This window comes from Ananas comosus, linkage group 21 (genome assembly GCF_001540865.1).
Source record: "Ananas comosus cultivar F153 linkage group 21, ASM154086v1, whole genome shotgun sequence".
In the NCBI taxonomy this organism is placed as follows: Eukaryota; Viridiplantae; Streptophyta; class Magnoliopsida; order Poales; family Bromeliaceae; genus Ananas; species Ananas comosus.
Genome location: NC_033641.1, coordinates 9471059 through 9487482, shown reverse-complemented (window position 1 = coordinate 9487482; position 16424 = coordinate 9471059). Strand labels below are relative to the sequence as shown.

Sequence of the window (16424 nt, the reverse complement as noted above, 5' to 3'; positions counted from 1 at the left end):
AGTATTTCTTTATGTTTCTTGTTGTAGATTGCATCCCCTATGCTATAAGACTTGTATCAGATTGATCTTTTAGATAATATGATATAACTAAAAAGGTAAAGTTTACGTCATTTGCATGTGTAAGAGAATTTTAGATTGGAACAAATATCGTTAAAATTCGGGCACACAGATGAATCACACGACTCACCAAATTGTCTCAGTAATTTGTATAGCGTAATAATTAGATAGGTGAGAAATTGATACAAACATACATAAGCTTTTGAGTTGCATGTATAATGGTAATTAATATGCTACATGCATGCATCCTTTGAATTATGGTAAGAACAATATAAGAACAATCTCTTATATACTACTGCACCTTATTTATCTATTATTTGAGTTTAAAAAGAAAAAGGTTGTTGAAATTAATGTGAGTGGATTGACTAGAAAACCACTAGTGCTACAAATTGAGGTGACAATGGCTAGTTATAATCGTTACTGGATTTTGTTCTATATACCATTTGTCTTTTACTTTCCAAGTAACTTAATGTACGTAATAATCTTCTTTGTAATGGTTGTACTACAAAGAACGCTGTGGATCATAAGCGTTAACTAATTATTCCAAAAATATGTACTGATAGGAAGAGCGCATCCATCACACTTAAGGCTTAGCCATAACGCTCACAGCTTCGACCTGACTCAACCTACTTGGAAGTTGGATCTATTGTTGGGTCTCTTATCGTTGGGTTTATTTGGACTGTAGTTCCACTCAACTTATTGAACTTAATCTAACCCAACTTATTGATTTTCTAAGCCTATTATTCCAGAACAGAAATTTGAACTTATTTAAGCCAACAAAACCACAAATCCTAAACAACATATAAGTTAAAAAAGAAACAGAAAAAGTATAGTGGTGATGTCCATAATTGTAGCACCTCTTTATCATAGAAATGAGAGAGGATTATTGCCTAACTCCCCATTTTGGGTCCCTCTTCTAATTATTTCTTTAGAGCTCACACCAATCTCATGAACCCTTTGCATAATATAATGCCACTCTATATATCTTTGCTTAATAATTTGGTAACTCCATTGACCTTTCTCAGCACATCCCCCACCTCCACCCAAAAGGGTTTTACTTCAATGACAAGCCCATTCACTTCCTTCTTTTAGGAACCATGTTATCATTTCCTAAAAATTAAGTAAACAAAGGCATGCATGATAAGGATTGCTTAGGCCACTATAATGCCAGTGAGTTAGGTAAAAACCCTTCTCAAACCCCACCTCAACCAATTGATGGTTAGTTTCTTTTCATCATAAGATGGGTCCTTAATTATTTAGGGTTTCTATCATAAGTCTCCAAATAAAGGCTTTAAGAGTAGCACATAAGTTGGATCATTTGCCCTTTTGTTGACAAATACCGGATTTATTGCCGCGATAATGACACAATGCCATGCTTTTTTATACCTAATGCAATTGCTTTTGGGTTCATGAGGGCTAGCTAATGGTTTGACATTGACAAGAGAGGGTACTTCAAATTTGAATAGCTTGCACCCAATCATGCATGTTCATGATCAAGGTTTTATTAAATAAGAGATAAGGGTGATTAGTGGCCCATCTTTGTCCCCTTTGTGCCAAATTCATGATGTTTATTCCCATCAAAGAGGCAAGATGTCAATAATGGCATTAAAGAAGCAAGATGCTCTCGTGTACGTAGTTTCTGCAGAAGTGTTGTATGCGAAGTTTTATTAATTTCATATAAAATTCATTCGTGGAAAATTCAAATTTAACCGTTATCTTTTGCAAGTCCAATAGTTAATTCTTCTTCTCAATTTTTCAGTATATTAAAAAAAAAAAATCTTCACATCAAATTTGATAACACTAAGGGCGAAAATTTGGATGGAAAAGGTTTTTTTTTCTCTCTCTCTTTTAAGATAAAGCTCAAAGTGATGGTATTGGACCTTTGGGCCTTGAAAAGCCCAAAAAATTGGGCCCAAATTAAAAGCGGATTGGATCCTCCCCAAAACCCCAAGACCCTTTTAGAGCTAGTAGGGTAGTCACAACCCAAGAAGCTGGAGACTCGAACCCCCAGTTTCATGACACCTGCAAAGGTTCGAAATCCTGACCGCACATGTATCCTTCAAAGATAACAATCAATTACTCTAGCGGCAGTTGCATTTATATTGAGGGGCCGTTCCCTTCAAAGTTTGTAATATTTTAAAAATATTATACATTATATATTTGAAATGACAAGTTTGTTACTAATTTATCAAGCCATTAGTATATTATTATTATTAGACTACAATGATTTCATTATTTCATTAGCGCATTTTACAATCACCCTAGTTAGGTTAAGTAGTAATGATTTTAATATTTTCAACAGAAATATGTCAAATTACTGGAATATTAGAAACCGTAAATCGAACGATCCCTAAGTGTTACTTTTCAACTGTTATAATTTTATTTGCTAAAAAATGAATGAAAACTAGAAGACTGCGTTGCGTTATTTCCACCAATGGCGCTTTCTTGTTAGCAATCAAATCATTAATACACATAATCTAGACTATTTGAACTTCATGAAAACTAAATTTTATGATTTTACAAGATTATTTATCTAGCGGTCGAGTATTATCAAATTCAGTTTAAATTAAACTTTAAAAATTCTCAATTTTTTGTTTGAATATGCAGTAAATAATGTCAAAAAATTATAAAATTTAATTTTCAAAAAGTTTACATATTTAACGGTCCTGATCTTTGAATCGATGCTCCGTTGCTTGGAATGATAAGAAAGTAAACAACCCCTCTTACTTCAAAATTAATTTTAGCTTTACTCCGAGTAAAATAAATAAATAAATAAATAAATAGAAGTTGAAAAATAAATTTTGAAGAACCAATCTCAAAATATCCTATAGTTGAGGGGCCTTACGCTTTTGTCACCTTCTTACTAATTTCGTTCCCACTGAAGTCGGCATCGCGGCAGCGGTTAGCTGCCGACTTCACTCTAAAAGTCGTGGGCGAAACGCGATTCGTTGCCGACTTTAGTCATCCGCTTAAGCTAATTCCCGAATTCGCCCCTCCTTTTTTTCCCCCTTTCTCAAGCAAAACCCTAGGCCCTCTCTCTCTCTCTCTCTCTCTCTCTCTCTAGTGTTGAGGAAAAGGGAAAGGGCGAAGCGTCTCTAATTGGCAACTCCACGTGCTCGGTGAGAGTAATCGACCACTTTAATCCTTTAATCGGATGCTTAATCTCACCAATTTTGTGTTTACATGTTGGAGAAATCATCAAGTATCTGTTGAGTTCTAGGAATTGATTTGAACTTTAGAAGGTGATACCACCAGGAATTTGAATGATTTATAGCTGCTAAAGATGCCCTATTTTAGCTTCTAGGTTAATTTCTTACTTCTTCTTGTTGTTGTTGTGGTTCCTATTGTTGTTTCTCTAAAGTATCTGTCGTTGTAAGTGGAGTGATGTGTTAAAATATTGAACTTTTTCCATAAGAATAAAGTGCTTGATATAAGAAGGTTGTGCCATGTGAAAAAATCTAGGTTTTAACATCTATTTTGGGGTAGTGATGATCAATTTGTGCCATGTGCGGCGCGTTAGTGCAGTTTCCGAATCCTCTTAAGTGTAGCCTAGTATCTCTCTTTATCCCTCTCTGTTTATAGTTTAAAGGAAGAGAAATATACTGTGAACTAGTAATCGTATTTGATAATTCGCATATAGCAGTTCGCTTAGTCGAAGGGTGTTCAAGGATTGTTCTTTCACTCCACTTTATCGGATGTAGTTAAACTTCAATAGGCACAAATTGTAAAAAAAAAAAAGAAGAAGATTTTCTAAGGTTGATTAAGTTGTAAATGAGTTGGTCGGTACTGCTACTGTCGAATATTTCAGCTGCTGTCGTATATTTATTGGAAAGAATTGTGCGCCATCTCTTAACCATCTATATAATTGGCATTTTCTGATATGTCATATATTTTTTGTTACGAGCTGTAGCCTCTGTGTCTGTAAGCTTTTCGGAATAACTTTTTCTAATTATCTTAGGCAAGTGTTGAACTAGTTTTAACTTTTGATTCCTTGATCTTGAGCTCCAATTCATATTTTGTGCGGAATTAGTTGGAGAAGTTGGTTGCCTTTGGAGAATGGCTTCAGCAGAGCTCAATGGAAATTTGTCCAAACTATCAATTAACACGGAGCCTCAATCTAATGGGAAAAGCATGCTGTCGGAGAATCAATCAACAGATGGTAATGTACAGATCACATGTTTCACCGAGGATTTGCACGATGTCACACTACATTTTCAGATCATAAGGCTTACGAAGCAGGTGACAATCTTGTGATTTTGTCCTCGCATTTTCTTTGTCATTAACGGGATATCTAATTCTTTTAGCACGACAGTGTATATCTCATGGGCCGAACAATGTCTCTGGAGTACAAGAGTAAAGCCGATTTATGATCTTCTAATTGCCTTTTACTTGCACAGATTTTTGTTTGGATTGGGTGTAACGCAGCAAAATTTGGCCGTCTATACGCAGCTGCGACTACTCGACCGGTATCCAATCGTCGACAAATGCCATATTACCGACACCTTAACTGTTCAATATTTTTTCTTCTTTTTTATGCTGATATGTTCTACTTCCTCGACAAACTCTTTTCGCAGAACAACATGGTGAGTGTTACTTCCATATTAGGAGGCACTGCCGATAACTCAGGTTCGGGCATTGCTCGTCGATTAGGTACTACTACTTCTCCTACGTACTGTCCCCTCTTAAACTCGTCTCTCGCACTCGAGCTCACACTGTTTTACATTTTTGCAGTACTAAAAACAGGTCTAAATATTGTTCTCGCGTGCAATATTCCTAAAGATAGCCCAATGCTCGAGGTACCCTTTTTTTTTTATTCTTTTTCCGAAAATCGCTAGTTTGATCATGTATCAATCCCAACATATCCATACTGATTAAATTTCTCATGCTTTTTTCTTTTGGGGGGGGCGAAAAATGTGGTTTCAGGCAACTGCGGAGAGGAAGCTAGTGGAGAAGTTGAGGAGTTTAGGTTACATCAAGCCTAGAATTGAAGGAATGCCCAGTATTGCTTCATGATTTAAGGCTAATATAACATGCATAAATTTGATTTATGTTATGCCTTTAGAAGGATGAAACACTGGGCCCTTGATATTGTAGCAATCTTCAAATTCGGAGTGATATTTATTCTGGTAATTTGGCAAATTTTAGTTGCTTTCTCTGTGGCATGGCAATACACTGTTTTTCTGATTTGTATGTGTATTTAGCTAAGTTTCTGGCTTCCACATTAGAAATTGGAGCCTAATAACTAATAATTATCTGGAGTGTGGCTGGCGTGCTTCTGAAAGTACGGAACCTTTCGTGTTTTCAAGTCGTTTTCGATGTTGAAACTTTTGAATCGACGATCGGCTACATTAGACTTGATCTAGCGTATTTGAAGAACCTAAAAAATAAATTTTGTAATTTTTTCGGTATTGTTTGCATAGTGATCGAATGGGTTCAAAATTTTGTAATTTTGTAATTTTTTGATACACACCATTCCTCTCGGTAATATTTTTAGTGTAATCTTACACTTTTTGTAATGCTACAATACCAAACAGATTACATACCAGATGAACTAAATGCAGTAATCCTATCAGGATCGCCTGTAATCATGTTAGAATAATTCGAACCAAACGCATCCTAAAAAATATATGCATACAGGTATCCGTATCCAATCTAGACCCGGTTTTATGCGGGTCGTATACGGATAGTCATTATCCAGACTCGCTTAAATAAATTCGATGGGTATATTACTAACTTAAGTATCAAGATTCGGACCTGATTCGAAGTTAAATAGATAGAATATATATTATTTTTTCTATTCATTTTCTTTTAGAATACGGATACAATATATTAACTATTCAGATCCGATCCGATTTCCGGGCACTTTATTTACGAGGTTGAGATGGCCATATACATGTAACTTAAACTCCAAAAATGGATAAAGATAAGGAATTAGTGATTCAATTAATCTTAAAAAAATTATAATTAATTAATTAAAATAAATGTAAAGTAAAAAAAAAAGCTAAAAAGATACAAACTTACATGTGGGGACCACCCAAAGCACCATTCTTCGTCCTTAAAAAAAAAAATTGTGGGCTCCACCAAATTCTAGGACTGCCACGTCATCACTTCAATTATATTTCTCGTACGGCCCTCATTTCAATTTTTGACTCTATCCTTCCAAATCCCGTCTCTTTCAAAAACTGTCCCTGCACCTGGTGTACCTAAGATTTCCCATGCACCGCATTCAACATTTAATAATTAATATTTATATTTATTTACAAGTTAGATTATATGATTTAATTAATATTTTTTTTTATTTATTTAAAGGGTATAAAATATGAAAAAAAATTACAATTTTGAAAACTAAGTAGCTTCAAAATATAGGTAGAAAATCTATTAAGGTGTCTCAATTCCTTTATAAATTTAAGTAAAAAAAATTGTGAAATATAATTTGATTTGATAATTGTGATTCAGAAAAAAATGTTACATGCTCTCCACGTTATAAGTACTTCATTAATGAATATTTAATATAATTTTTATATATTTACAATTAATGACTAAGAGCTAAGTATAATTTTCCCTTTTTTCTTTTCAATAAAGTGATCTAGAATTATGGGTCAGTAACTCTTTCCCTCCTTTTTTGAGTAATTTATTAGGCATTTCAAATTTACAAACCTTAGTAAATGCGATCTTTCAAAATATTACAAAATATTTTTTTCGAATTAAAATTTGAATTTAAATTTTTTATCGAATACTTTTTGGCTAAATTGCACTTTCAATCCTCAAACTGCGAAGCATGTCATATTTCAGTACTCAAACTTTAATTTATTATAATCTCTGGCTCAAAATTTTAAAATTATTATAATTTAAATTTTATAGCCTAATTTAACTGACTAAATAACGATGCGGCATTTAGTTATTTTTTCTAATTAACCAAAATACTCCATCATTATTAAGCTAATTAAATTAGACTTTTGAGATTTTGCAATAATTTACTTTTATAAATTAAGTTGAATTAGAAATGACAATAAAATAAAATTCTAAGGATCAAAATGGGGCAACCCTACAGTTTGATGACCAAGTGTAATAATAATTTGGAAAAGTTTTAAATATCACCCCTATAGTTTCGCACTTCTCACTTTAGTATTCTGTAGTGTAATGTGTATCACTTTCATACCTTATAATTTTATTTTTTTCTTTTTGTTGTCCCTTTCACTAATTTTTTTTTGTTAAATCAGTGACAAAGTTTAAAACTAAAGTATTCTTAGGTATTGTTTGGTTTGAGAATAAGCAAAAAATGGCAATTCCAGGAATAGGTATAAATTGAGGTATAAGCGGGGATTAAATCAATTTTGCGTTTGGGTGAAAATTGGGTTATTCTTTGGAATAAAAAAAATAGCGTTTGGTTAGGTAAGATGGAATAATAATTACAGTGGATAATTATAAATAAAAAATAATGATATTACGCTTCTCATTATATTTGAATTTGAAATTTAAAATTTTTTATATATTTTTTTTAAAATTTAAAATTTTAACTTTTAAATTTTAAAATTTTAAATTAAATTTTAAAATTTAAAATCTCAAATTTTAAATTCAAAATTTTAAATTTTAAATTTCAAACTTTAAATTTATGATCAAATTTAAATTTGAAAAATATAAAATATCAAATTTTAAATTTCAAAAATTTAAAATATAAAATTTTAAAATTTAAAATTAAAATTGAAAATAAGAATAAGGTGGAACAATTCATAAAAAAATTTATTATAAATAATATTTATAAATTTTATATTATAATAAATAATATTTTTTTAAATTCTACTTAAACTAAATTATAAAATATATATTATAATATTAAATATAAATTATTATAAAATTTATTATAATATTTTAATATTTAAATATAAATAATATGTAATTAATATAGTACAATTAATAATTTTATAAAAAATAATATTTATAATATATGACATATATTATTTATATATTTTATTTTTAATTTAATTTATAATTTTATAAAGTTTGAAATTAAATATTGAATAGAACTATTCCATCAAAATGGTGGAATAGTAAATTCGCTTACTATTTCGGAATAGCCGAAATAGTAAAATTTGAGCGGGATAAAATATTCCGGTAAAAAATTATTCGTTGCGATAGCGGATAAACTTCCGTTATTCGCTTATACCGCCAACAAACGGTCTTAAAGTAAATATTCGATAAACTATACGTGAGGTATTTGAAAGTTTTGTATATGATTTAACAAAAAGTTAACATAGGGGCCGATGAAAAAAAATTATGAAACCATATGGTACTAATTGATACATTATTAAAACACACTGGTAGTAAAGTGAGAAAGTGCGAAACGAAAGGTCGTGTTATTGAAAATTACCCTAATAATTTGTCATGATGTTGCGTGCACGTGCACCGCTTGATCCGGGTGCATGAAGAAACTCTCGTGTCGGTTTCCATCTCTATCCATCCACACAACACGAACGCAAACTAATGGATCACAAACACTACGCAGGAGAAAGAAGCGTCGTAGTAGTAGAAGAAGAAGAACAGAGAACACTCGTACCATTCTCTCTCTCTCTCTCTCTCTCTTCTCTCTATCTCGCTCGCTTGTTCGGCAATGGTGCTGTGGCTCGCGAGATCGAGGTTGTCGCACCAATTCGGCGTCAGAATCGGCGCCGTCGACGCTCTGAGGCGGAGCCTGCTTTGGGCTCCGTCGCCCTCTCCATCGAATCCGACCCCGACCCCTTCTTCCCACCCGAGGCGCGGCGATCGATGTGGGGGTAGGGTTTTTGGCGATCGGAGGCCTCTTTGCTCCGCTCCGAGTGTCGGGTCGAGCGACGAAGGGGAGGATCCTCGCGATAATCGGGTGAGAGTTTTTTCGGAACCCTAGTTTCCGATTATAGTTGTTTCGCCCAATTTAGGACGATTTGATGCGTAATAGGGAGAAATTTCTGGAAAAATGTGTCTTTTATTAGTTTGATTGTGATTGCAACTAGTTTTATAAGATTTTATGTCGATTCTGTGCAATAGAACCCAAAAAAAAAAATAAAAAAAAAAAAATTTGAGGGGTTTGGTATATTCTATAATTGCAAATCTATTTTGGCGAAGGATTAGATGTGTAGTATGGTAAAGTTCCTCAAATAAATGAGTGGTTGGTGGAGAAAGTGACACCTTTTAGTATCTTCTAGCACTTAGCTTTTAATAATTGTTATGTACTTGATAGTGATTGCGATTTGATGTCAATCATGTGATTAGTGTTCTTTAGGCATATTAAAATGGTAATACTGTTACAGAAATTTTATCTTATATTTTAGTAATAAAGTGTTTGGTAAGGTATCTACAAAACTCTCCTTCCTCATTGGGAGGTGTTTTTTTTTTTTAAAAACCTAGAATCATGGTAATAGTTGTATATTTTTCATGCTTACTATAAACTAATAATCAATCAAGAGGGATAAAACTGAGAGTTATACTTTTGCTGCTCCAAAAGGCAAAGAGAGTCACAGGGTATAAAGTGGTAAATTATTAACAGAAACAAGATTGTGAACTGTAACATGGAAAATTTTCAAGTTGAATTTCACAAACGTGCTTGTAGAGAGAACAAGACCAAGAAATTGGATAGTTTCCTCCCTGAGTTTAACGCAAGGTTAGTGCCGTGGCACGGGGGCGTGCCGCTGTCTGCCTGGCACGGTACGGCACCGGCACGCTTGCGTGCCGACACATGGTACGCTTGCGTACCGATGGATATGCATGACCTCCTACTGGCATGCTTTGGCACAGACTTATTTTAGTTTTTTTAGTTTCAATAAACTCTTATAATATTATTTTGAAAGATTTAATCAAATAATTATTAATATTTGCTATGTATAGTTTACTATACTCATCAATTAACATACTTGTAAGCTTTCTTGTATGTAAAGTACAACTATATCTGATGCAGAATAGAAATTTTTACAGGTTAGAATTTTTAAAATGCAAAGACATCTTTTTTTTCCTTTTTTCTTTTGACCATATTACAGTCTTTCTTTTATAAACTACAAAAAAATAATTTTAAAATTATTTTAAAAAAATATTTTTTAATTAATTTTTTCAAAAAATTAGGATCTATCAAAAAAATTAAGCGATAAATTATATGACAAATAAATTAAATAAATTTAAGTATCAATTAATTTAATTTAACTTTTAATTTTATCAGTATTTTCAATCTTCTAACGCAAAAATAAAATTTTATGTTTGATGTGTCTTAAATTTTTTTTTATTGAGTTCGATTTTGTTTCCCTAATTTGGCAAAAGTTTCACGGTGCGATAAATTTTGATAAAATAATTTGTGAAGAAAAAATGGATGTCTGTGGTGAAAACGGAGGGATTGGATATGTAAATTAAAAAATTGCCCTATATTGATAAACAAAAAAAAATTAAATTATAATTTTTTTGACTTGCCTAATAAATAGATCTTCGATTTGCAATATTTTTTGGGGTTGTAGGGTACCCAGAATGCTTCGGATATCCCAAAAAATAAAACAAAAAGAAAAAAAACAAAAAAAAAAAATTTTGCACAGTGCTGGCACGGCACTGTGCCGCGGCACGCATCACCGTGCTGCTCTGTCTCGTGCGGCACGGTCCCGCGTGCCGCGGCACGGAGGGGGCTCCGAGACCGCCCCGTACCGTGCCCCTTTCTTGGTGGCACGGTACGTGTCACACCGGCACGGTGCGGCACGGCCAGCACTTAAATCCTTGGTTTAACGTACTTGGTTTCAAAGATTTTCCTTTAGACATAAAATTGTTCATGGAACAGTTTTTTTACTTGGGGGTGAACATCTTACGGATAAACAAGAGAAATTGTAAAAGTGTTGTCAGTAAGTATGCTATTCACTGGGTGAAGTAAAATTGATCTAATATAACAACCTTAGAATGATCAACTTCTATTCGTCATGTAAAACTTAATATTTGAGGAGTTAGCTGTCTTATAACTTGATAAGTCAATGCCACTAAAAGAGAAAACACTGTATTCTTTGGTTACACGAGATCCCTGCCAAAAGTCCTGAAATTCTTGAAAATTGAAAGAAAAGTTGAATATGTTGTGGTAATCAGAAGAAACCTTCAACATGTACTATGGTCTTTTGGAATGTGGACATCTTATGCTCCACTTTTAGCACATGCAAAGAATTCTGCCATATGGAACCAAAATATTGTTGCTCATGCCAGAGCAATCTTGAACATGAACTTTGTTAGCTGATACTGATGTATTGATGCTCCAAATTGCCCCCTAACTGTGGAGTAATTGTTGCAAATCTGTAGTCACCCTTTTGCATTTCAAAACAAATTCAAATAGCTCAAAATTTGTTATCTGAACTCTACAAGAGAGATTGCACTGGGATTGTAGGTTCTATACATGGAACTGAATTCTTTATATACCTATCTAACCTATCTAACATTTCTTGCCATTGATACAGGTATTGGATTTTCCCGGCGGAAAGGTTACATTCATTGCAGAAATGAGATTTCTTTCTGAGTCCCCAGTTGAGCGAGTCAACTGCTATCGTGTTCTCGATGACGATGGACAAACAATATCTGGCTGTAAGTTTCAAGAGGTACTTTTGGTCATGCCAAAGTGAACTTATTTATCAAGCTGAAACAATACCACACTCCTATAAAAGCCATGGTTTCTCTATACGGATGTAGAGTCACATTTTCTTCCCTCAGCAGTCTTCATTAGAATATGATCCTTCAGAAAGATATTAGAGCCTACTTAGCCTGGTTGGAGCTTTTCCAGAAGTGTTGTTTTGGTAGAGTGGTTCACAAAAACATTTTTGACTTTTTCCTATAATTCTCCTTTACAACTTCTCTCTATGGTAGAAACAGAGGTTTTTAATTGGAAATTCTACTTTGGAGCCAATGGCTCATTTCAGCTTTCCGCCACAGCAAAAGATCTAACCTATTTCTTAGCCAAATATATGGTTTCTAGGAGCTTTTGCATTTTGCATTTTGCTGTGGAGAAGCTATTTCAAAAGCCTGATCAAGCAGGCACTAAGCTTCACTCTTCAGCTGTACTTCGCGTTAATCGTGAGCTGTTTCAATCATCAGGTAAGCAAGGAAGTTGCTTTGAAAATGTACAATGACATGGTCACTCTCCAAGTCATGGACACTATCTTCTACGAAGCACAGCGACAAGGAAGAATCTCCTTTTACCTTACTTCCATTGGTGAAGAGGCAATCAACATCGCATCAGCTGCTGCACTTAGCTTGGATGATATTGTCCTCCCACAGGTAAAAACTAAAAATTAGAAAGAACGATATATTTGCATAGTACCTGTAAAAACTTGCGTTATTGGCATAAATGTATTCCTTTAAATGTGAATTTTGATGCTTACCTTTAAAAATTTATTTCTTGTATATGTACTCTTCTATATACAAAATGACCCCTCTTTAGAAAACTTTGCCAACTCACCCCATCGATTGTGCGTCTCCTAACTTAAGGTTAGATGTGTAAGAAACTGCACTTTCAAGGGGTATCTATTTAAATTGAGATGGCGTGGAGGTATATGCATAAATAGCTGATTTTCCAAAGTTATAAATGTAAAGCCTCCCACACCAAAAAGCAGAAGGCTTTCTATTCTTCTGATGATTTTACAAGGCTTGAATCTATGCCCTGGTAATTAATGGAAAATGTGGCAACTAATCTAGTACAGGGAGCCTGGAGTCCTTTTATGGCGCGGCTTCACCCTTCAAGAATTCGCCAACCAGTGCTTTGGAAATAAGTCTGACTATGGAAAAGGGCGACAGATGCCAATTCATTATGGATCGAACCAGCTGAACTACTTCACAGTTTCATCCCCTATAGCGTAAGGAAAAAAACCATCATCTTTGTACTTTAGGAAAAAAAATAACAGATTGTTGATTGATTATATTTTTCCCTCACTTTTGGTTCTTGTTAGTACACAGCTCCCTCATGCTGCTGGAGCAGCTTACTCCCTCAAGATGGAGAAGAAGAATGCATGTGTTATTACCTATTTTGGCGATGGTGGCACCAGCGAGGTATATTATATACAGAAAATCTCCTTAGATATCTTTCGGCATTGCTTATCAGATTTCGTGTTAAGTCTAAATAGATCTTCAAATATGTTGAACTGCAGCCCTTTGTTTGTAGTTGCAAATAAATGTGCTATTAATCTTTCTTTTTAAACTGAAAAAAGAAAATAGAATTTTCTATATCTTTTTTTTTTTTTGAATTTCAAAACAAAGCAATGATTGATGTCAAATATGTTAACGAGTAACATGAAAGAACATTGCAATCTTAAAACACAAACAGAAAAAAAAAACATATTGAACACAATCTTAACTGTTGACTTTAACTGAGTATATTTCAGAATGCCTGGCTTTATTTTCCTGATGGCCTGCATTGATTTGGTAGGGAGATTTCCATGCCGCATTAAACTTTGCTGCTGTGATGGAGGTCCCAGTAATATTCTTTTGCCGTAACAATGGTTGGGCAATCAGTACCCCGACAACAGAACAATTTCGAAGTACCAAAGAACAACACTTATGTTTGATTTTGAACTTCATATTGTTTACAACTTCACATGAGTAATGGCATTGTTCATTTTCATGACATTGCGATGGTAGGTGATGGTGCTGTTATTCGTGGCCAGGCTTATGGGATGCGAAGCATCCGTGTAGATGGAAACGACGCTCTTGCGGTTTATAGTGCAGTGCATGCTGCCCGTGAGATGGCTATAAGTGAATGTAGACCCATTTTAGTAGAGGTACTTTCTTTGTCTAAAATATGGCTAGAATTTATGAAAACCTGCCAGTTTCTGATTTTAGAGAATTCTCTTGGACTTAAGATTTTTGTATTTTATGAACTACTGCTTGTGGAGAAGGCCTTAGTTGACCATTGACCATTGTTGTTGATTCAAAATGGCTAGGCCCTAACTTATAGAGTGGGCCATCACTCCACATCGGATGACTCGACCAAGTACCGGCCAATTCACGAGATAGAGCACTGGAGAACGGCACGAGATCCAATCTCGAGATACAGAAAATGGATCGAAAGGAACGGCTGGTGGTGTGATGCAACGGAATCAGAACTTCGAAGCCAAGTGAGGAAGGAGGTAAAATTAGCAATGTCAATGTGTACCCCAAGCAAGCTTTGGGTAGTTAATTTACTTCGTTCCTCTTCGATTCCTGTTTTGCTGAACTTGGTTTGTTGATACGCTTCATTCTGCAGCTATTGCAAGCTATTCAGGTTGCAGAGAGGGTGGAGAAACCGCCGCTGTCTGATTTATTTACGGATGTTTACGATCGAGTTCCTTCCAACCTAATCGAACAAGAGAAGTCGCTTCGCGAGACGGTTAAAAAGCATCCTGGGGATTACCCACCTGATGTACCTGTTTAGGGGAATCGATTTGGTAATGCTTATATTCAATCTCACCAACCCCCTATTACTAAATGATCAATAAAGGCCATGTGGTGCATATAGGTATATAGTCATCTGTGGATTAATTTGGTGAATAATGAAAATTAAACGTCGAGAAATGAAGTATTTAAAGAGGCCTATTTTAGGAGCTCTAAATCCTTGTATGTTTCTATGAGCTGAGTGAATCTCTCTCTCTCTCTCTCTCTCTCTCTCTCTTTGTGAAGAATTAGGAAGATATCTTTGCAATTTATTGTAGAATGATTTGGAAATACAAGATGGTTACAAAGGATATAAAGGGATGATGAACTGAAGGTGCAAAAAGCATGTCTAACTGTTCATGTTAGTAGTGGCAAATGAAAATTTGGTGGCTGCTGCATGGAAAGAACTGCTGTCAAAAGAAATGCCGGCTTGTTCGACCCAATTACAGCTTTTATTTTGAATTGCTGTTTGAACAGAACTTCTGTCTAGCAACTTCTTCGCGCAGCTACAAGCAGAAGCTTCATATTAGAGTGTATGATTCTGTGCTCGAATGGTTGGTTTCGACTACTCATTATGCATTTCAGAGTTGAGAAACTGTTCCAAAATCCAAGCGAAGCGAGCAAATGATGATCATCCAAAGTTCCCTTTCCTTGGCCATCATTTCTACTTTACATTGTGGAGTTGAATTGGTTGTGTTATCAAGTGACAGCAACTGGACCAAGCCAACAGTGTGCTACACCACCATTTTGGCTTTTGCATGCACATCCATTGAGCAAAGTGACCTGAGCTGAGTCAAAGGCTAGGGTTAGCCATTGATGGTGTCATGGACCATTTTCCATGACATGCATGGGCCCATGCTATTTAGCATTGTCTTTTTTGGCCTTACGCCGTCGAGAAATATATTGCGTGCACCCGGTGCATCCGTACATCTGTGCACTATACAGATTGACATATAAGATGGGACAAACAAACCGACAGATTGGCGGTGCGCAGGTGTACGGATACACTCGGTGCACGCGATAATTTCTCAGTTTCATCATCCATTTCATTTCTACTTGCTATGCACAAGTGCTTCCTAGCTGTTTACCCACTCAACTCATTGCTTCACTCTCCACCGTTGGATATTGGTTAACACGGATTTTAGAAATTTTAGCGACCGCACAAAGCTGAAATAAGCTTTTGAGTCTTAAAAGTAATTGAGATTTACAGGAGAAAATCTTTGTGAGACTTTTTTTTTTTTTTTTTGAGAACTTCACATACAGAAAAGCAGGAAGTTTCGCCAAGTTTATCGCTGCTGCTGTAGAAGTGCTGTTTATGTAGAACTATATAAAAAAAAAGTTAAGTTATTAGCAAATTCTTTGTTAACTAACAACCATTCCAGTAATCCGCTACTACAGAAACAAAAGCTTTGAATCTTAAAATTTCATTTTAACTTTCCGCTACAATTTTACTGAAAAAAAAAAAACTCCATCAGCTTGTTCGTTGAAATATGCTCAAATTTTCTTGGAGTAGGCAAAGTTCTTTCAGAAATCATTAAAGCGTTCACTTTGTCACTTAAGTTCCACTTACTAGAAACTAAAGTTTTCTAACTTTTAAAAAGTTGAAGAAATAAAGATAATTAATTATTTACAGCATAAAACTCCACTACATTTAGGGCCATAAGGTCCCCAAATCCCCAAAAGAGACATCTTTTTTCTTTAAAAAAAAGAAAAAAAAGATTTGCACCACACAAATTGATGCTCCAAATCAGCATAAAAGCATCCAATCTATTAGAATAGTGGGATCATTGTATATATATATAATTAATTAATTTTATTAATAAATTGCTTAATAAATTATATAAATCGCGTGATAGGACCTAATCCTATATATGTGATCTAAATCACGTAAAATGATGATATACAAAAAAAAATACGAAATTTAAATTTTTATAATAGGATTTTAGAAATATGATGTATAGTATTTGCTATACACCCAATGCACG

General features: G+C 34.4%; 2 protein-coding genes across 3 annotated transcripts; both read left to right on the top strand.

Moving 5' to 3' along the window:
* On the top strand, positions 3055-5338 carry LOC109726487 (proteasome assembly chaperone 4). The gene is made up of 6 exons (XM_020256087.1): positions 3055-3176; positions 4088-4296; positions 4455-4523; positions 4632-4707; positions 4789-4853; positions 4981-5338. Exons 2-6 carry the CDS (start codon positions 4114-4116, stop codon positions 5068-5070), a joined length of 483 nt encoding a protein of 160 aa, XP_020111676.1. The 5' UTR covers positions 3055-3176; positions 4088-4113; the 3' UTR covers positions 5071-5338.
* On the top strand, positions 8625-14664 carry LOC109726484 (2-oxoisovalerate dehydrogenase subunit alpha 2, mitochondrial-like). Of its 2 annotated transcripts, none has more exons than XM_020256084.1 (9): positions 8625-8914; positions 11499-11636; positions 12130-12312; positions 12730-12887; positions 12981-13080; positions 13457-13568; positions 13669-13808; positions 13971-14156; positions 14273-14664. In XM_020256084.1, the coding sequence occupies exons 1-9, from the start codon at positions 8666-8668 to the stop codon at positions 14438-14440; spliced, it is 1434 nt and encodes a 477-aa protein (XP_020111673.1). In that variant the 5' UTR covers positions 8625-8665; the 3' UTR covers positions 14441-14664. The 2 variants fall into 2 exon arrangements, with proteins under 2 accessions (XP_020111673.1, XP_020111674.1); XM_020256085.1 differs by having other exon boundaries at positions 8778-8914; positions 11499-11622.